At 41.7% G+C, this 21,468-nt stretch overlaps 2 protein-coding genes across 2 annotated transcripts; one reads left to right on the forward strand and one right to left on the reverse strand.

The window, feature by feature from the left end:
* Window positions 1–794: 794 nt before the first annotated feature.
* LOC122052067 (profilin-like) lies at window positions 795–16,702 on the reverse strand. The gene is made up of 3 exons (XM_042613456.1): window positions 16,486–16,702; window positions 1,582–1,719; window positions 795–1,237 (listed from the first exon to the last, which is right to left on the reverse strand). The coding sequence occupies exons 1-3, from the start codon at window positions 16,609–16,611 to the stop codon at window positions 1,103–1,105; spliced, it is 399 nt and encodes a 132-aa protein (XP_042469390.1). The 5' UTR covers window positions 16,612–16,702; the 3' UTR covers window positions 795–1,102.
* Window positions 16,703–19,887: 3,185 nt separating this feature from the next.
* On the forward strand, window positions 19,888–20,728 carry LOC122044323. The gene is made up of 2 exons (XM_042604853.1): window positions 19,888–20,157; window positions 20,246–20,728. The coding sequence occupies exons 1-2, from the start codon at window positions 20,027–20,029 to the stop codon at window positions 20,481–20,483; spliced, it is 369 nt and encodes a 122-aa protein (XP_042460787.1). The 5' UTR covers window positions 19,888–20,026; the 3' UTR covers window positions 20,484–20,728.
* Window positions 20,729–21,468: the final 740 nt, after the last annotated feature.

Here is a 21,468-nt window from a genome sequence, read left to right on the forward strand (position 1 = left end):
ACGATTAATTTTGAGGTGGACAACTCAGCCCATGAAAAATTTTCATCGGCAAGTTATTTATAGTCTTTAATAGAAGCTTCATTTGCATTCCAAATGACATTATTTGAAGATTATATATTTTTAATTATTTTAGACTATTTAAAATTTAGTAGATAAAAATTAAGAAGTTAAATACTGAAAGAAGCGAAATAATTTAGGCAGCATTAGGTTTAGTTAGTTTTTTATTTTCATTTTATAAGAAAAGGAAAAATATTGTTTAGTTGGTAATTTTTATATTTATTTTAAAAAAAATATTAAAAAATAGAGAATATTTAAAAATTATTTTATAAGAAAAAAAATCCTTTTTTTCAATTTCAAGTTCTGTCAGCAAAGAAATAAGGCACAAAAAAAATTATTTTTTTTTATAAAGGCTTTGTTTCTAGAATCGATCAATGAAATTCATTTGGCCAGTCTAGCCCACGAAAATTTTCCTCAGACGTAGTAGTCCCAAGATGAAATTTAAACTCCTCAAATGTAATAACTAGTTGCCAAGTGAGCCCATCCCTCAGCTTACCATAACCCCAGGGCATCAATGAAATCCATAATTGATTCCCGAAAAACTTGGCAGTTTTAAATGATAAAAATTTGGTGACAAAAAATCAAGTCCATAAATGAAAAGTAATGAAAAATTTAATAAAAACGGAATTCCAAAAAAATTGACATAACATTTTAGAGATATAACTTTAACCAAACATCAAGGAGCCCTAATTTGATTCATGTGAATGGAATGAATGAGAGATTTACAAATTTAGAGATACGTATACACAATATTGGATTTTGAAATAAGTTTAAAACGATATACATGCATTTGACTTTTAGAGCATAAATCATGCACAAATTAATCCCAACTTTAAACCAAACTTCCAACAACATTTTCAAGATACAGACAGAAACACAAACAGGAGAAGGGTTAACCCTCGCATGATACAGCTCTAGAGAGCATGCTAACAGGCAACCAACAGGACTTGAATACTCTAACATGACTTTTAGCTGATTATTCATTGCAGGTTCATTCAATATGCGAGTACAGAATAAGAAGTTTATCAAGCTGCAATGCTTGTATTCAGAAGCCTTGATCACAGAGGTAATCGCCAAGTCTCTCCACGACCATGTTGCATTCTCCACCGGTCATCGACTCATCATATATGCCGAAGATCAAAGCCATGTTAGTCTTTTTTATAGTGACACCGCTGCTACCCTGAAAATCAATTTTTTTATATAAGAAGAGAGAAGCATTCTAGATCATTAATACTAGCACAGACATGGCCGGTTCAGTAAGTAGCAATCGTCCTAAAATATATTGTAATTAGTTTGTTTTTTTTCTGTCTCTGTAAATTAATAATCATGAACCAACCAAATAACAAATTATCATCCGGCATTGCTAACAATTATATACAACTAGACAAGTTCCAGAGGGTGTGTGTCTCAGTGCACAAAACAGAAGTTCAATGTAAATTGAAGATCAAGCATACAAACAGAAATCTAGTACGAAGGAATTAAAAATTGAACATAACAAATCGTAGATGCAAACAAAAAACTAACCTTCTTCCCTCGAATTACTGCACCTGGTTCGCCTTGGATAACCATAAACTTTGTTCCACCAAGGTATAATCCATTTGTCGCAAGAGATCCAGGCGCATCAAAGTCACTCATTATTGCAGTAAACTCTTCAGGTTTGATCTGTAGTATTGGAAAGATATGCACATTAACATATGATAGGTACAGAGAAAACAGAAACAGAATCAAAAACATTTTCCATATGGACTTTCATATTTTCACATTTTGGCAAGTCAAAGGGAGCTAATAATTATAATTTTTATATAATTATAAGGGCCTAAGCAGAAATAAATAATTAATAAAGGAAATTTCCTAAAAAGCTAATTATAGGTTAATTTCTCCAACATAACAATTGGGTCATTATGTGGCAAAAGGCGATTCGCTCGCCCCCAGCGCCCCCGCCAACCCGTCCCTAGGTCAACACGGAGGAGGTAAATCACGGGTGACTACTAGCCATTAGTGCAAATGGCCAAGACATGGGGGAGGTTATGCTCGGTCACGCCGAGTTTCGACCCCAAGACCTCATGTGGCAACACCACATGCCTTAACCATCGCACCGCCCCGAGGGGACACATATCTTCCGATTATGATTATTGCTAAACTTGTTGAAGAGATGAAATAAAACTAAGGTCTATCTTTTTGGTGTTGAATGGATCATCAAAAGTAAAAAATAGACCAAAAATTTGGATACATTGAGAAAATGAAACTTCCATGGAAAAGAGGCAAATGAAGCACTTCCGTCAAAAATTTCATAGAATCAAGAATTAAGTTTTCATTTTGTACATGCTAGATCCAATCTTCAAATTTGATTTCTTCAAAACTCAGCCGCATGCCATCCCAAAAGAAAAAAGGTATAAACCATTTAGTTTACTAAAAACAGAATTCAATGCAAATCAATCTAGTATTTGAAATTGGACCTTCTATCTTGACAACTATATTCTACAACATAATCTTAGGTTGACTATCATAACCTAACCTTTCTTTGCAATAACTCCCTTTAAATGGTACAATTAAGGCCTTCCCAAGTTGATCAAGTAGATAGACAATAACAATAACATGTGAGTCTCAATTATTTGTTACAACTCATCAATTCAATTTGCCTAACTATAGAATTTAGTCAAATAAAATCAAACGAGGAAGAGGAAGATAAATAAAGACTTGGTTAGTAACAATAAAGCTAGATAAAATTTATTTAAATATATATGATAATATAATAGGAGATAGAACCTAATGGCGTAGAAGGATCTATATAGTCAACCTCACCTAGTGGGATAAGACTTGGTTGTTGTTGTTGTTGAATTGTAATTCAAACTATTCCCTTCCCTTGAGTTTTTTAGTCCCACATTGCCAAGCTAAGAACTTTGGAAGGCCTTATATATGGAACCCTTCCATCCTTGCTTAGCAATGATAAGGGGGCCTACACGCATGCGCGGGCCAAGCCCAAATCGAATGGATTTGGGGGGTTCGAGCCGGAAATCCATAAACCGGGCGTCACGTACGCGATTATCGCGCGCAGGGGGGGGTGCAAATCCCCAGCTCGTGGGCCTCTCGCTTACGGGCGGCCCGGTCTGTTTTTGCCAGTCCGGTTTGGTTCACTCCATTGGGTTTTGTTGCCTGATTCCGGTTCAGTTCTTTTCCGCTCCGCGTGAGGAATCAAAACAGCGCGACGCACTGTTTCTGTCCGCGTGAACGAAGAGACGCGATTCTGTGAAGGAGCAAAGCGACGTACACTTTGGTGCGTGCGCTATTTCGAAGTGTATAAATACACTTCCTCCGTTCCTTCTAAAACCACACCGAAGCAAAGCATTTCTTCTGCCTTCTGCTTCTTCTTCTCTCCCTTTGTTCCGAAGTTCTGAGGCTTGGGTTGCGATTTGAGGTTGAGTCCGAGTGCGGTGCTCGTTTTGGAGTGCACGCGAGCGGTTGTCGGATCTTGGGAGGATTTTGCCGGAGAGCCTTTGCACCGTGGGCGGCAATCAATTCTCTAAAGACAGTCGGCACGTCCGACGCTTCGACCGGAGATACACAATTTCTTAACCCTTTGCTGTTATTAAAGTTTATTGCATGCTCGTCGTTTATTAGTGCAATTAAATATTACTGTTTTAGCATAATTAGTTCTATTACAGTTATTACAATTTTAGAGAATTGATTGTAGCATCAATAAACATGATGAACGATAGGGTAACGGGGTCTGATGAGGCTAGTGCCCGACCCGAAAAATTTTACGGGCAAAACTTCAGACGTTGGCAACAACGAATGAAATTTTGGCTTACTACGCTAGGGCTATTCTCCGTTATAGAAACAGACCCTCCTTCACCTAATGAAGAGGAACCTGCCTGCTACCTTAGAGAGGTTTAAGCAAAGGGATTATCTCTGCCATGGGAGAATCTGTCCGCTCTCTCGGACGCACTATTTGATGTGTACTGCTCAACCTCTTCAGCTAAAGAGCTGTGGAAATCTTTGGATAAAAATACAACTCAAGATTCCGGTTTAGAAAAGTATACTGTGGCAAAATTCCTGAACTTCAAAATGGTTGAAGATAAATTGTGGTTGAGCAGACACATGAATTCCAAGTTCAAATTCATGGTCTTGCTGAAGGAGATATGTCATTACTCGAAAAATTTCAGGTCTTGTCTATCATCGAAAAATTGCCTCCGAGTTGGGAAAATTTTGGCATGACTCTTAAACATCGGAGAGGTAAAATCTCTCTGAAGATTTGATGATTGCCTTAAATATCGAAGAAGAACATCGAAGCAACATAAAGATGATGATAAAAGAATGCCTATGGATTTTATTCCAAAGGCAAACGTAGTAGTCTCATCTGACAAGAATAAATTCAAAAATCAAAAAATGAAAAACAAGATGAAACCCAAACCAAAGGTTCAAAAGAAAAATGGAACCAAGTCGTGCTGGGTATGTGGACAAGTTGGACATTATGTCAAATTCTGCCCTAAGCAAAAGGACAAGAAGAAAAACCAAAGCAATACGCCCAACACCAAGGCACAAGCAAATGTTGTGACTGCTAGTGACGACACCAGCAATAGGTTTGTTACCTTCAAACCCGAACTAAACTTGATCTATCAACCCAATGATAGTTGATACAGGTGCTAATGTGCATTGTTGTGCTGATCGCTCTGCCTTCCTTACTTATCAGGTAATTGAAGGCACTTCCGTGACCATGGGGAACCATTCTGCAGCCAGGGTGTTTGGGATAGGACAAGTTGACCTGAGGTTCACCTCTGGAAAAGTCCTGTCACTGTATGAGGTGCATCATGTTCCAGCGGTCCGCCGGAATTTGATTAGCGGGTCAAAGTTAGTCCGCGCTAGTTATGAGTTAAACTTTAAATGTAATAAAGTTGTAATATTACATTTAGGAACATTTATTGGAAAAGGTTACCTTAATGAAGGTTTATTTAAACTCAATATAGAAAATGCTACCTTAAATAAATCTACTGATATTGATTGTTCATATAACATTGAGTCTTATGATCTGTGGCATGACAGATTAGGACATGTCAATTTTAATACCGTAAAAAGGATGATGAATCTTGACATGATCCCTAAGCATGCTATAAATGATAAGAAAAAAAGTGAAATTTGTGTGCAATATAAACAAACCCGTAAACCCTTCAAATCAGTTGATAGAAATTCTGATATTTTAGAATTGATTCATACTGACTGTTGTGAGTTTAACGGTGTAATAATGAGAGATCATAAAAGGTATTTCATTACCTTCATTGATGATCACTCTCGTTATTGTTATGTTTATTTGCTAAAACCAAGGATGAAGCTTTAGATAAATTTGTGATTTTTAAATCAAGTGAGAATCAAACCGATAAAACTATTAAGAGGTTAAGGTCCGATAGGGGCGAGAATTTACCTCGAACCTGTTTCAAAAATTTTGTCAAGATACAGTATAATCCATGAGGTAACTGCTCCATATAGTCCTCAATCCAACGGTATAGCAGAACGAAAAAATCGAACCCTTGAAGATATGATTAATTCCATGTTAGGTAGTTCTGGGTTACCCAACTTTATGTGGGGGAGGCTCTTACACTGCATGTCATGTGCTAAATAGAGTCCCAATGAAGTCAAGGGATAAAACCCCATACGAGCTTTGGAAAGGTGAAGGACAAGTTTGAAATACCTTAAAGTGTGGGGTGCCTCGCAAAGGTACTAGTACCTGAACACAGAAGGAAAAAACTTGGTCCAAAGACCGTAGATGGTATCTTCTTGGGTTATGCTCAAAATAGTATTGCATATAGGTTCTTGATTATTAAATCAGAAATTCCTGGAATAGATGCAAATACTATTGTAGAACTTCGCGATGCTACATTTTTTGAGGATATATTTCCTATGAAGACGAGAACACCTCAATCTAGTATTCCTACTAGAAATGAGCCTTCTTCTGTAGAGGTCCCATTATCCGTAGTGGGTACACCTTCCTCAAGTCACTCTAGACTAGATGAATCTAGTGAGTGTACAGAACCGAGAAGGAGCAAGAGGCAACGTGTGTCTACGGATTTAGGCCAGGACTTTATCACCTATAATATAGAAGGTGACCCTGTGACATATAGAGATGCTATGGCTTCTCCTGAAGCTAAGCACTGGAAAGAGGCCATTAAAAGTGAAATGGACTCTATTATCTCTAATGCCACTTGGGAGTTGGTAGATTTACCTCCTGGGTGTACCACTATAGGATGTAAATGGGTGTTTAAGAGAAAACTAAAGCCTGATGGGTCAGTAGATAAATTCAAAGCCCGCCTAGTTGCTAAGGGATTCAAACAAAAAGAAGGGATTGACTATTTTGATACTTATTCTCCTGTTACCAGAATTACTACAATCCGAGTGTTAATTGCATTAGCATCCATATATCATCTTGAGGTCCATCAAATGGATGTCAAAACGGCATTCCTAAATGGAGATCTAGAAGAAGAGATATATATGGATCAGCCTGAGGGATATGTAGTCTCTGGAAATGAGAATAAAGTCTGTAGGTTAGTCAAATCTCTTTATGGTTTGAAGCAAGCCCCAAAGTAGTGGTACGAAAAATTTGATAGAGCTATGCTATCGTTTGACTTTGAAGTAAATGACTCTGATAAATGTGTGTATGCTAAAATGAAAGGTGATAATTGTATTATCCTATGTTTATATGTAGATGATATTCTACTATTTGGAACTAATCTTTCAATTATTAATGAGACTAAGGCCCTCTTAAGTGGTAAGTTTGATATGAAGGATATGGGTTGTGCTGATATGATTTTATGGCTGAAGTTGACTCGATCAACTGATGGAATAGCAATTTCTCAATCACTCTATGTTGAGAGAGTATTAGAGAAATATGGCTATAGCCAAGTTAAATCTGTTGTCACACCATATGACCCTTCAAAAACTCTCCACAAGAATAATAGTGGTGTGGCAGTGTCTCAATTAAGATACTCACAAATAATAGGTAGTTTAATGTATTTAGCTAATTGTTCTAGACCTGATATTTCTTTTGCTATATCGAAATTGAGCAGGTTTACCAGCTGTCCGGACAGAACGCATTGGGATGCATTAGATAGAGTACTCAGATATCTGAAAGGCACTATATCCTTGGGCTTGTGGTATGGGAGATTCCCTGCAGTCCTGGAGGGATATAGTGATGCTAGTTGGATAGCAGACACTACTGAGTGTAAAGGCGTTACTGGTTATGTCTTTACACTTGGAGGCGGTGCAGTTGCTTGGAGGTCTGTTAAACAGACGATTATATCTCGTTCTACATCTGAGGTAGAATTGTGTGCTTTAGATACCACAGTAACTGAAGTTGATTGGCTTAAGGGTCTTCTTTCAGAAATTCCCTTGATGGTAAAGTCAATACCTTCTATTTCAGTACACTGTGATAATCAAACAACAATAGCTCAGATTAGAAGCTCCAAGTATAACCAGAAACAGAAGAGACATGTACGAATAAGATTGAAGTCTATTCGTGAGCTAGTGTCTCTTGGAGTGGTGTCATTGGACTTCGTAAGTTCAAAAGACAATATTGCTGACCCACTCACTAAAGGACTTGATTCTGAGAAAATCAAGAGATCCAGTAAGGGAATGGGACTGAGGCCTGTCATGGTTTCATCTATAGTGGCAACCCAACCTATCTGATTGGAGATCCCAAAAAGTAGGTTCAATGTGGTACAAACAAGCTATAAGGGTGAAACGTAAGCATCAAATTAATTGAGATATAATCTCATAGTCTCTTCCCTGGATAGATGCTTGACTGCTAGTAAGGATAAGCTTAAAAGCTCTTAATGAGTTCAAGGTCTTAATGACAGGATGCTTGCAGTACATCCTTGGAGAACTCACCTATGTAAGTGTAACTGTGAGGCCGCAGTGTGGGGGGTCTAGGCAACTCTCCTTAGCACTTATGAAACAAGATTCGGTGGCATGGCCGTAATGCACCAACCCAGAAGGATTCAACCGTCGCCAGTGATGAGTTGTTACCAATTGATCTTCACATATAAAAGGTTTAAGATCAAGACTCTGTTCTCTTCAAACCTATGTGAATAAGATTGGTATACTTAGGTGAAAATTCAAACCGGAAGGTATTTTCACTGAAAGCTCATTGCAACCAAGCCTCAGAACATATCTTTCTTTTCTTCTAAAATAATTTGAATTAGTGGGGGATTGTTGAATTGTAATTCAAACTATTCCCTGCCCTTGAGTATTTAGCCCCACATTGCCAAGCTAAGAACTTTGGAAGGCCTTATATATGGAACCCTTCCATCCTTGCTTAGCAATGATAAGGGGGCCTACACGCATGCGCGGGCCAAGCCCAAATCGAATGGATTTGGGGGGTTCGAGCCGGAAATCCATAAACCGGGCGTCACGTACGCGATTATCGCGCGCAGGGGGGGGGGTCTATTTTTGCCAGTCCGGTTTGGTTCACTCCATTGGGTTTTGTTGCCTGATTCCGGTTCAGTTCTTTTCCGCTCCGCGTGAGGAATCAAAACAGCGCGACGCACTGTTTCTGTCCGCGTGAACGAAGAGACGCGATTCTGTGAAGGAGCAAAGCGACGTACACTTTGGTGCGTGCGCTATTTCGAAGTGTATAAATACACTTCCTCCGTTCCTTCTAAAACCACACCGAAGCAAAGCATTTCTTCTGCCTTCTGCTTCTTCTTCTCTCCCTTTGTTCCGAAGTTCTGAGGCTTGGGTTGCGATTTGAGGTTGAGTCCGAGTGCGGTGCTCGTTTTGGAGTGCACCTACGAGCGACGCGAGCGGTTGTCGGATCTTGGGAGGATTTTGCCGGAGAGCCTTTGCACCGTGGGCGGCAATCAATTCTCTAAAGACAGTCGGCACGTCCGACGCTTCGACCGGAGATACACAATTTCTTAACCCTTTGCTGTTATTAAAGTTTATTGCATGCTCGTCGTTTATTAGTGCAATTAAATATTACTGTTTTAGCATAATTAGTTCTATTACAGTTATTACAGTTGTAGTATATAATTTAATCATCATCTTTCAACATGCCGGTAGACTCATTTTCTTCATCTATTGAAGACGAACATGGTTGGTTGTTATCAGGTAGTAGTATAATCTAACACATAAACACATCAATCTCAGTATTCTCATGTCTGGTACGTTTAACTTTTCGCATGTATTGTTTTCTAATAGCTCTATGCTCTGACCTATAAAAACTTATAAAGTATAGTTGATCATACATCAATAAACAAATAGAAATAATACAATTGCATGAAGTTTACACATTAAGAAAAAGAAATTCCATCAGATTTGATCTCAACACGCAATACGATCTCAAATTATTAGACTTGTGCCCCTAGGGCATAGCTGAGATGGTAACCATAAGATAGAATTGTCGAATCATGCAAGGGTCGAATTCTGACAAAGCCGTGTGACCATACTCTCCCCGTGGGGACCATCTACAGTTTCATGATTTACTCCCTCACAATGGTGAGAGTGGGGGGTCACTGGGGTGACGAATTTCATCTTTTATGAATCAAATTATTAGACTTGTATACCATTCTCGATTGAGAAGAAAATTTAGGTAAAGCATATGATGAATACATGTAATTGAAAACTATAAAATTCAAAAATATACGTTGAATATCTATGCTAGGAGATTAATTCATAAACTCCATTTGAATATTTAAAAGAAACAAAAATAATCTTAAAAAGGATACCATACATGATATTTTGTTATGAATAAAAAATGACACACGAATACTGATCCGGTGGTAAGAACAGGGGACCCCGTTCGGTGAGGTCAACGCCACGTGGGAGTCAAAGTGGAAGGATGCCCGTCCGGAGATGGGAGGTCCGAACGTCCGACCGGACGGCCGTCCGGCCGGTGTCGGGCTGATGGTTAAAGGCGCCCTGTAGGAAGTCAGGGTTCTGGCGCTCAGGGGGAAAGATCGCAGGGACGAGCGGACTGCACGCTCGGCCAATGCCATAAGGTAACATACTGCTAATGGTCTCCACAAAGCACGTGATGGAGAATCTCCCCAAGTAAATCACCGCATACGTCCGGCCGGATGTTGAAGGAGCTGGCCGACCGGACGACAGATCTGGAGCAAAGGGGAAAAGGTCAAGGGACGTCTTTTTCTGACAGCAGGTATGTTTCACACGCAAGCCATGCTCCAAATCTTATGACAGGAGATTTCGCTGTCCCATCGAGGACATGCTTGGACTGTAGCAGTATGGGTCAGGGAAGCTCACTGACAAGCCCTTACGGGGGTATGGGCCATGGACACGTGTACACCTCGTTTATATAAAGACCCTCTTACTTCGCCGGAGGTACGCACGCTACTAGTTTAGGAGCCCCTTTCTCTCTATTGAGCTTCGCCTGACTTGAGCGTCGGAGGGTCGCCGCCGGGAACCCCTTCCCGTCCCGACTTCTGTGCAGGTTCGCCGGAGCTTTGGAGGCCTACGCCATCGACTAGGAGAGCGACACGTGCCCAGCGTCCTTTGGTTCGGCGATTCGGACAGGATCAATTTGGCGCCGTCCGAGCGGAAGACCGTCGAGCTCCGACGTTAAATATCGAGAGACGAGCCGGCGTCTATAAACGTCCGAGCGGGAGACCGTCGAGCTCCGACGTTAAATATCGAGAGACGAGCCGGCGTCTATAAACGTCCGAGCGGAAGACCGTCGAGCTCGCGTTAAATATCTAGAGACGAGCCGCGTCATAAACGCCCGGCGGAAGACCGCCGAGCTCGACGCGTTAAATATCGAGAGACGAGCCGTGTCTATAACGTCCGAGCGGAAGACCGCCGAGCTCCGACGAAATATCGAGACGAGCGCGTTTATAAACGTCCGAAGGAAGACCGCCGAGCTCGACGTTAAATATCGAGACGAGCCGGCTTATAAACGTCCGGCGAAAAGACCGCCGAGCTCCGACGCAATATCGAGACGAGCCGCGTCTATAAACCCTCCGAAGGAAGACCGCCGAGCTCCGACGTTAAATATCAAGAGACGAGCGGCGTTTATAAACGTCCGAGCGGACCGTAGTCACGTTAAATCGAGAGACGATCCGGCGTCTATAACCGTCCGAGCGGAAGACCGTCGAGCTCCGACGTTAAATATCGAGAGACGAGCCGGCGTCTATAAACCCTCCGAGCGGAAGGCCGTCGAGCTCCGACGTTAAATATCGAGAGACGAGCCGGCGTCTATAAACGTCCGAGCGGAAGACCGTCGAGCTCCGACGTTAAATATCGAGAGATGAGCCGGCGTCTATAAACCCTCCGAGCGGAAGACCGTCGAGCTCCGACGTTAAATATCGAGAGACGAGCCGACGTCTATAAACCTCCGAGCGGAAGACCGTCGAGCTCCGACGTTAAATATCGAGAGACGAGCCGGCGTCTATAAACCCTCCGAGCGGAAGGCCGTCGAGCTCCGACGTTAAATATCGAGAGACGAGCCGACGTCTATAAACGCCCGATTGGAAGATCGTCGTGTGGGTGAGGCCAATAAGAAGGATGCAATTCCTCCGGAAACTCGCCTTCAATATCGATAAAACCGACTCCACGTCCTGCTCGGCTCAGAGCACAAAGGTACTTGTCGGCTTCTAGTGAGCGATCTCTGCTACCTAAGCGGAAGGTTACGCACTCGAAATAAATAGCCGAGCGGAAAGGTAACTCCAAGTACTTCGCTACACTCCCTTTCGAATGCCAGAAGAGTGATAATAGGCGAGTGGACGACACACATGCTAACTTAAAAGGACAGCGTGCAAAAGGAAAACACTGCATTCAAATTAAAACTTTAGGCCGAGCAGCCTAAGTACAAAAGGGATCATATCTAGCCGAGTGGCCGAATTACAAAAGTTACTCTATGTAATCGTAAAGGGTCTTGGGAATGCTTTCCAGGAGCGCCACTTGATCGCCGGCCGGAATGGTAGTGGACTCTGGAAGAAGACCCTTGGACTTCAGATAGTTGGTGGTCGCGGTCATAGCCAAGTCGAAGGCTGTGTACATCCGCTCGCAGATTTTCTCCGAGAATTCAGGCGAGCGGATGTAGCCCTGTCTTAAGGCAGCAACTCGACTCGGCTCGGCATCTTGATATTCTTTGAAGGCCGCCTGGGAGCCAGTGAGGGCCTCATTCAGACTCTGAAGCTTTGCCGCGTCGGCCGAGCGGCCCACCTTCTCTCTGTCGAGCTGCTCCATCAGCTCTTTTACCTTAAGCTCCAGGCCCCGAGCCTCCACGTTCTTTTTCTCCAAATCGGAGATGGCCGTATTTTTTCGGGTGGTGGCCAGGGTTAATTTTGTGTCGAGCGACTTGACTTGTCGCTCGGACTCGGCCAGGGCGTGGGCCTGATCGGCCGTTTTCTTCTGCTCGGCCGCCAACAGATCTTGAGCTTTCTTCAGCTCCTTTTGCAGCTCGGAGTAAGACGGGCCCTGAGAGCCGGACGGACCGCCTGCCGCCTTCAGTTGCCTCAGCTCCTCGTCCACCATAGCCAGGCGGTTGGAGACGGCTATCTCTTCCACCCATCGCTGATGCAAAAAGGCGAAATTGTCAAAGGCCGAGCGGAAAAATGCAAGTGAAGCTTAATAAAAGAAAACTTACCCCCGTGGACTCCTGCATATGGCTATTGGCCAAGTTCCGGAGGGGGATCATTGCAATGCGCGCCCGAGCGTCGGCCCACATCTCGGCCAGGGGCCCTTTCAAGGTGATGGTATGCTCGGGCGCGGTTGGCCGGTCGCCTTCTGGCAGCAATTCCTCAGTAGGGAGATGAAGGGTGACCCGTACTGTGTGGCCGTGACTAGGGATCGTCCGATCGGGATCAAAAGCCGGCGCAGAAAACTGCGAATGGATAGTTGAGCTCTTGACCGAGTGCCGAGCAGGTGGGCGGGTGCTGACCGGAATAGCCTCAATGGGGGCTTCCGGCTCGTCCCATTCAGAAGGAGTCCGGTCGGACGAAATGGCTTCGACCTCTGGCGCCTTGCCTCGAGCGGCGGCGGTTGCTCGCTCGGACGGTTGGACCGTTGACGTGGCTGAGCGCAGAGGAGTCTCCACTCGGCGCCTCTTTTGTAGAGGCTGCTCCTCCTCCCGAGCGGAACCTTCCTCGGGTGCAGTTCGTTCTTGGGGAGGGGTGGCTCCGCTGGCCACATTTTGTTGAGAGGCCTGAGCGGCCGACTCAGCCTGAGTCCCGCTCTCACCTTCGTGGGATCTGACCGGATGGATACCCAAAGCTTCCATTTCTCTGGCCGCCGCGGCTTCCAGAGCGGCCGCCTTTCTCTTCAAAACGTCGGCCATCACTGAATCCATGACGATGTCCGCTGCAAAAGAAAGAAAGGAAATCAGTTAGCGATAAAAGCAAATGTCCAAGTAAAGTTCTTACCGAAGCTGGCCGGAAGAGGAGTCCGTATAGGACTCAGACCGAAGATATACATCACTCCTTCATGAAGGAGCTTATTGATGTCGAGTCGCAGACCGGCTAGTATGTTTGCAGCGTGGAGGTAGTCCGGTCGGGTCTTGAACTTCTTCACTCGGGAGTAGGGGCAAGTCGACTTGCCACTTTGTCGAGGTGGCCTGATCGGGCATGCGGATGTAGAAAAAATAATCCTTCCAATGTTTATTGGAAGAAGGGAGTTTGTTGAAAAAGACCAAGCCGGGTCGAGCTTGGAACATGAAGGTGCCCGGCTCGGCTTGCTTGGGGTAATAGAAATAAAAGAAGACCTCCGGTCGGAGGGGGATGTTGTGAATCTTAAACAAAACGACAACACCGCAAAGGAGACGGAAGGTATTGGGTACTAGACTGCCGAGCGGCACACCGAAAAAATTGCAGACATCTATGATGAAAGGATGTACAGGGAAGCGAAGACCGACGGTAAACTGGTCTCGGAAGACACAGAAAGCTCCACGCGACGGCCTATGGGGCCGAGCGAAAGGACCAGCTAAACGAATTTCGAAATCCTCTGGGATTTCGAAATTGTCTGTCAAAATATCAAAGTCCCGCTGTTCGAATCGGGACTGCATGGTGGTGTACCATGGGCCGAGCGACTGGTCTTCGGGATTTGAAGAACTAGCCATTGGCCGATCGGAAGGAATCAAAAGGCAAAAAGGCAGGAGAAAAACGACAGCAAACGAAAGGAGGTTTCAAGGATCGAAACTGAGGAAAAAATGCGGAGGAAACACCGGAAAGGAGGAAGGAAAGATATAAAATCTTACTGCGAGGAAAGGGATCGCGAAAAAGGCACCGGAGAGCGTCGGAGAGCAGAAACAGGATCGCCGGAGCTCCAAAGCACTGGAGCCAGTGGTCGAGATCGCGGAAGCAAATGAGGGAGAGAAGGAAACGAAGGCTTTATAGGGCGGAGGCCGGCCGACCTCCACCGTTGGATCCAGGTCACGGGAATCAAAGCGTGCATCTTGCCGTCCATTTCGAATCGCTTCGATCGCATCAAAACACCATGCCGCCGCCGCCGTAGGCTGATGGCATTGCGCCACGTGGCATTCTACCATTCGGAGCATTTAATGAAAGCATGCTCAACCTTAATGTCGAAGATTGGCGCAAAACCCGAGGAGATCCGGTGAATGCCATTGTTGATTTGTTCAAGGCCATCTCTGCGGTAGGCCGATCGGAGGATACTAGCACGGAGGAGCTGCCCGGCTAGATTCGCAGTCTAGTCAGTCGGACAATTCGCCTCCTTCGACTAGACTTGAAGGAGAGGCAAGTGATCCGGTGGTAAGAACAGGGGACCCCGTTCGGTGAGGTCAACGCCACGTGGGAGTCAAAGTGGAAGGATGCCCGTCCGGAGATGGGAGGTCCGAACGTCCGACCGGACGGCCGTCCGGCCGGTGTCGGGCTGATGGTTAAAGGCGCCCTGTAGGAAGTCAGGGTTCTGGCGCTCAGGGGGAAAGATCGCAGGGACGAGCGGACTGCACGCTCGGCCAATGCCATAAGGTAACATACTGCTAATGGTCTCCACAAAGCACGTGATGGAGAATCTCCCCAAGTAAATCACCGCATACGTCCGGCCGGATGTTGAAGGAGCTGGCCGACCGGACGACAGATCTGGAGCAAAGGGGAAAAGGTCAAGGGACGTCTTTTTCTGACAGCAGGTATGTTTCACACGCAAGCCATGCTCCAAATCTTATGACAGGAGATTTCGCTGTCCCATCGAGGACATGCTTGGACTGTAGCAGTATGGGTCAGGGAAGCTCACTGACAAGCCCTTACGGGGGTATGGGCCATGGACACGTGTACACCTCGGTAGGCGTACACCCACTTCTTCGCTGCCCTATATAAAGACCCTCTTACTTCGCCGGAGGTACGCACGCTACTAGTTTAGGAGCCCCTTTCTCTCTATTGAGCTTCGCCTGACTTGAGCGTCGGAGGGTCGCCGCCGGGAACCCCTTCCCGTCCCGACTTCTGTGCAGGTTCGCCGGAGCTTTGGAGGCCTACGCCATCGACTAAGAGAGCGACACGTGCCCAGCGTCCTTTGGTTCGGCGATTCGGACAGGATCAAATACTAAAAAATATTGCATTTCTTATTACTTTAAACATACACCGAGGCATGACACCCATATTGTTTATTAAGAATATACAAGTAGAAAGAATCATGTAATGTGATAATTACCAACACGAAATATTAAACCAATGTATTCCTGATTGACAAGAAGAAAACAATTCATTGCAATAACAAGTACAAGATAAATTTGCTAAAATACTATCAAAAGAATTCTTGGTGTATAGTAAAATACTGAACTCAAAAAGATGGAGAAAACTGATGCAAAAAATCAGTACGTAGTTTGCCCTTGGATGACAACTAAAAAGGATGAAGAATAATTTTGGTTCATCAATTGGGAAATTGATAATTAGGGCGTCATAGTCGATGGGCGCTGCTAATATGCTGGTTGAATATATAATAAACCATCATGAAAACAATAAATTCGGAATTTTTGGGATTAAATATTTAATCAAGTATACATGTCCTTTGCTTCTTCTTGTTGTTGTTTACATGCTCTAGTCTTGGTTGTCTTCCAGAACAAATATTTTCAAGCTTCGCGTTCCCCTTAACAAAAAAAAATGGGGACAAGTAGAAATAAAGACAGGCAGCAAAATGATTCCGTTTATTTACTTTATTTTCGCAAATATTTATGGGCCCCGCAAGTCGCGAGCAGGCTCGAAGGTCCCAATCTGACCAAAACAGAAGGGAAAATAAAATCGAAACCCCGCCATAAACTGGACAAAAAACCAGTTTTTAGCGGCGATCCACCAGATCTAACACCAAAGATCTGGTACATGAACTAATCAATTGAAAATTTAATCCCATCTCGACTACTATACGATCAATAGACTAACGCGGCCAGGATCCAGAGGAGCAAAAATCGCACCTACTACAAGCTATCAAACACTTAAATCAAGGGGCAATGCAAAAGGGATCGACGGAAGAAGAGGAAACCTTGGGGAAGGATTCGCTGACCGCCCATGTGTCGCCGCCATGACCGAAAATGCCGGCAGCAGAAAGACGCGCGCCGCTTGCCACCTCGCACAGCAGATGCTCGTCGACATACGATTGCCACGACATCCCCTCTCTCGCCCTCTTTCTCGCTCTAATGTCTGTCTTCTTCGCCTCTTTCTCTCTCTCGCGTGCCTCCTGCAAAATAAATAGGAAGTGAATTCCGAAGCCTCGAAATTATTTTCAGATAATATTAAACTTAACAAATACTTGATAATAGCGTTAATCAATTGATCTTTTGACGTGGTAACCACGATAAATAAATAATGTGGATATTTTAAATAGAATTAAAATATATATTAAGCATTTGTTTACGAAAAAAGATATATTTGAAGTTAAAAAATCAAAATATACCTAGAGGCTCTAGGAAACTAAATATAACATCTTTTAATGAGCTATAATTGTTTTAATAACTTGTTATCTCATAAATTAAGCCCGGTAAAGGTTACACTTATAAATATGTCTAGATTAAGGTCAACGAAGGAATAAGCATAACATAAAAGAGATTTGGCAACGTGATGAGATTCCAAATAGAATGAAAAAGAATTCATTAAGTTGCTTTGATAGTTCAAAAGCTAGTGTGGTTCTATGGCCCGCGTGCCATTTTCACGCAGCTTTCCATTTTTATATCAAATGGGTGCATCTATACAGCCTGGCTTGCATCAACCAACAATAAATTTATATCATATTGGGCATGGCCTGGCTTAATCGGTCTGGAGCAAAACAAATGGGCTCGACTAGGAAACAAATTGGGTTGTATTTGCTTTAAACAGACCACATGGATTGATCCGTAGTCGCAATAGTGATTTATATTCTGTCACATCATTGGTAAAAAAATATTAACAAGTTTACTTTTTTAAAAAACTTAAATCTATTATCATAAACCTTTCTACAATCTCTCCATGGCTAACATACAATGGACATGTAAAAGGCATGCAGTCTGATCCGGAACAAGAAAATAAACTCTCTTTATATTTTTTTTTTTATAAATCCTGTCCCAATATTTTGGGATTGATTTATAAAAAAATTATAAACTCCACCCATAAAAATGGGAGGCAGGGGTGAGGTTTATAACGAAGGGTTTATAGTATAAATAATACCGGTTTTGAGGTATGTCACCGAGAGCGACGGTCTAGGGCCCCCGATTTTTAAGAGTCCCCAAATTTGACATGCATATATAATATATATTTTATATAATTAGATTATTTTTAATAAAAATCCAAAAAATATTTTAATGGATTATTTTAATAAAGGTTCAAAAAATATATATTTTCTTTTAAAATTTAAGAAAAAAAATCTAAAAAGAAAAGAAAGAAAAAAAATGTAAATTATTATTTTCTCTTTCAAAGATTTTATTTGTACAATTTTTTTTATTAATTTATTTACAGAAGTTAGAAGACTCTAAAGAATAAAGTCTAAATCTTGGGCGTTAATTTTCTCCCTTCTTCTTCTTTGAATATCTTCTAATTAAATTAGAAAAGTCTATTCTTAAATTGAAATTTTAATTTCATCAATATATAAACTTACAATGTAAGTTACATATTTATCTATATTTTTTCTTATTGTTAATATTCAATATTGATTTTTAATATTGTATTAGAGTCTAATATTTTATGATTTTTCTTGTAGATTTGAAAGAGTTTAAATAAATCATCCCAATTTTAATCATCATAAAATAGATTATATCGATTGCTTCAAGCATAAATTAGACATTATTGCTCTTTCACTATTATTTTCACTAGTTGTGTTTGTTTCACTGCTAGCTTTGTTGCTAGTTATGGTGTTTTATTTTTACAATTGAAGTTTATAGTACAAATATATTTCCAAAGAAATATCATTCTAGGAGTCAGAAAATAAACAAAAGAAAAAAAAAGTGGAACAAATTATTAAAACTTACAATGGTGTTCTTCATAAGCTTTTTAAAGTTATCTCTTAAATTGAAGGTTCAGTTGATGAATTGCAAGAAGAAGTCAAGAAGAATTAAATGATTATGTAACAAATGAACACCAATCAAGTAATAAAAAAAAACTAAATGATCATGCAATCATTGAGCGGGAAGAATTGAAAGAAAATGATTATCACAATCATGCAATGAATGAGCAGGAAGAATTAAGAGAAAATGATAATAATGATTTGAATATAAATGACTTGACAATTTTATGTATTAAAAATGAGATGTTAGAAAAACTTGATTTTGAAGACCTTATTGATGATTTTACTTTCCAAAATACTAGAAGATCTAGATTTTTTTTTATGATTATTTCATACTTTTTTTTTATTTGTAAGTATTGCATTTTTTTAAGAAACTTAGGAAATATATTTTGTATGATGTTGTACTTTTTAAGAATCTTGAAAAATGTATTTTATATGGAGTTTATCATATTTTAAATAAAATATATTAATATTAAATTTTTTTATTAAACTCTATTCAAATTGTACGTTAGTAAAAAAAAAATCATATAAAAGCCCCCTTTCTCTTTTCACCAAGGGCTTCCAAAGAGGTTCCTTTTGAAGAATCTTGAAAAATGTATTTTGTATGGAGTTTATCATATTTTAAATAAAATATATTAATATTAAGTTTTTTTATTAAACTCTATTCAAATTGTACGTTAGTAAAAAAAAAAATCATATAAAAGCCCCCTTTCTCTTTTCACCAAGGGCCTCCAAAGAGGTTCCTTCTTTCTTTTCGCCAAAGGCCTCCAAAAAGGTTCCTTTTCTTTTTTCGTAAGGGTCCCTAAAAGTCAAGACCGTATAAATCTTATATTATAAACCCCTATTACAAATGCCCTCAGAGATTTGATTTTTTTTTTAAAAAAAAATTGTTATCTAACATATTCTGAAAAAATAAATGAAAGGAGATATTTTTTTTCAATTTCATTTTTGTGATTTTGCATAAAATTTCTTCTAGACCACCGGTAACAAGCAAGACATGTAAAAAAAGTTCGTCTTGATGTATAGTTTTTAAAATTAGGACAACAATAGAATGCTTTTTGTTTTTACTGTTGTTAAAAAAGGCACCTCATATTTAAAATGACATTAACATTATATCCATCTTATTTTTTCATCCCAAAATACTCTTATTATATAGTAATTTTAGTTAAAAGTAAAACAACTTACTTAAAATTATTGATAAAAAATATTCTTTCAATTCGACCGCATCTCCAAAAACCGTGGCCCATATGCACAACCCGCCTGCGCGTCGCCCACCGATTCCTCAGCCGCAACGCAAGTGTTCATCCAAACAAGACGATATATATGGCTAATGACGACGTCGGCCTTATCCTTTTCCTCTTCACCAAAATCCTAAAACACAGATGAAACCCATCAACATTTTGATCGTTCATCGTAACTGCCTTTTCTTTCGTGTCCAATCACGCAGCATTTTTTTTTCCCAGCCGCCCACGGAATTCTACTGACCGGCACTGCATGCACTGGTGTATAAATACTGGACCGTCCATAATTCAGGCGCTATGATCGCCTCCTCATGGATCAGCAAGGCTGTGAATCTGATGGCTCCATGTTCTCTTCCTCTTCCGATCTCACAGACGATGCGCTTTCAACGGAAGGGCCTCTGTTCGAGTTGTCCGCTACTCTCATGGCTGTGCTCCCTATCAAGTTAGCCTTCTTCTTCTAATAATCCGTAAAAATGGCATTTCCTTAAGCTTGTCGATTTCTAACTCTTGGTTGTCGTGGCTACGTGCAGAAGAGGGCTGTCGAAGTACTTCCAGGGGAAGTCCCAATCTTTCGCATCTCTATCTCGAGCCACGTGCATAGAGGATCTGGCAAAGAAAGAGGCTCCGGCTTGGAATAACAAGAAGGGTATGAAAGCATGGAAGATCAGTGGAGGCGGCTTCACGCCTGGTCCCTGCAGCAGGACTATAACAAAGAAGTCTTCGAGGGGCTCTTGTGCCTCTTCGGCGGCAAGGAGAGGGAGGCATTAGCCTTTTTTTGTGGCCGTAAACCTCCCGCGTTACCTAGGAGTGAGAATCTGAGTCTAATTTTTGTACACTGTAGGGATTAGGATCAGAAACTGCTCTTTGCATTATGTGAGAGGGAGGTGAATTGGACAAAAGTGGCCCAGTTTGATCTATTCTAATACCTAGATGCTGAGAATGATCGGCTTAAATCTTGTCGGAATTGACTAATGAATGTGGATAGTATTTTATGAGCAGGTGATCGAATTAGTGTTATTATGTTTTTTTTTTCAAAAAAATGGAAATCAAAAAACAACTTATAATATATCACTCTACCTATTGCCACCTACTTTCCAAATTTATCCTAATAACCAATATTTTAGAGCTAGTCGGGAGTTACTTAGGCGAGGTATCCCTAACTCATTATGGTGCAGCTCGCCAGGAGTTGACTAGGCGAGATATGCCCAACTTATTATGGTGTTTGATCCTATCTAAAATCGGTAAAAAAACGGCAGGCTAGTAATGTGGCGCTCCCTTTAACCCGATGAAGACTTTTCATGATTTGTAAAACAGGGAACGTTAGTGTCAGACCGGAAAAGGGTTCCCGACGTTGGCCCTCCGACGCTCAAATCAGTTTCCGACGATGTGTAAAACATCAGAAACTATAGTATAATTAAGTTTGTAGAAACAAAGTTTCGCATACCTCACCCTGCAAATAGGAATCCTCTTTTATAGTGTCACTGTAGTGTTCGTGCACGCATTCCAAAGAATAAGCACATTTTCCTAGATGTCATAGGAAAACACAAGTCAAAAGTGTCCCTAACACCATTTCTTAAGCCACCATATATGTGGTTCCCTAATATGACAACCTGAAAGCTTTGAAAGTACGATTACCTGTTGGACATGCCTTTCTATCATCGACACAAACTCTTAAAAGGATATGACAAGATATTTGGTGGGGTAATACGCAGTCGACCAGAGCCCTCTCGGCTGGGCTATCTCTGCTCGGAAG

Source organism: Zingiber officinale, chromosome 1B (genome assembly GCF_018446385.1).
Source record: "Zingiber officinale cultivar Zhangliang chromosome 1B, Zo_v1.1, whole genome shotgun sequence".
NCBI lineage: Eukaryota > Viridiplantae > Streptophyta > Magnoliopsida > Zingiberales > Zingiberaceae > Zingiber > Zingiber officinale.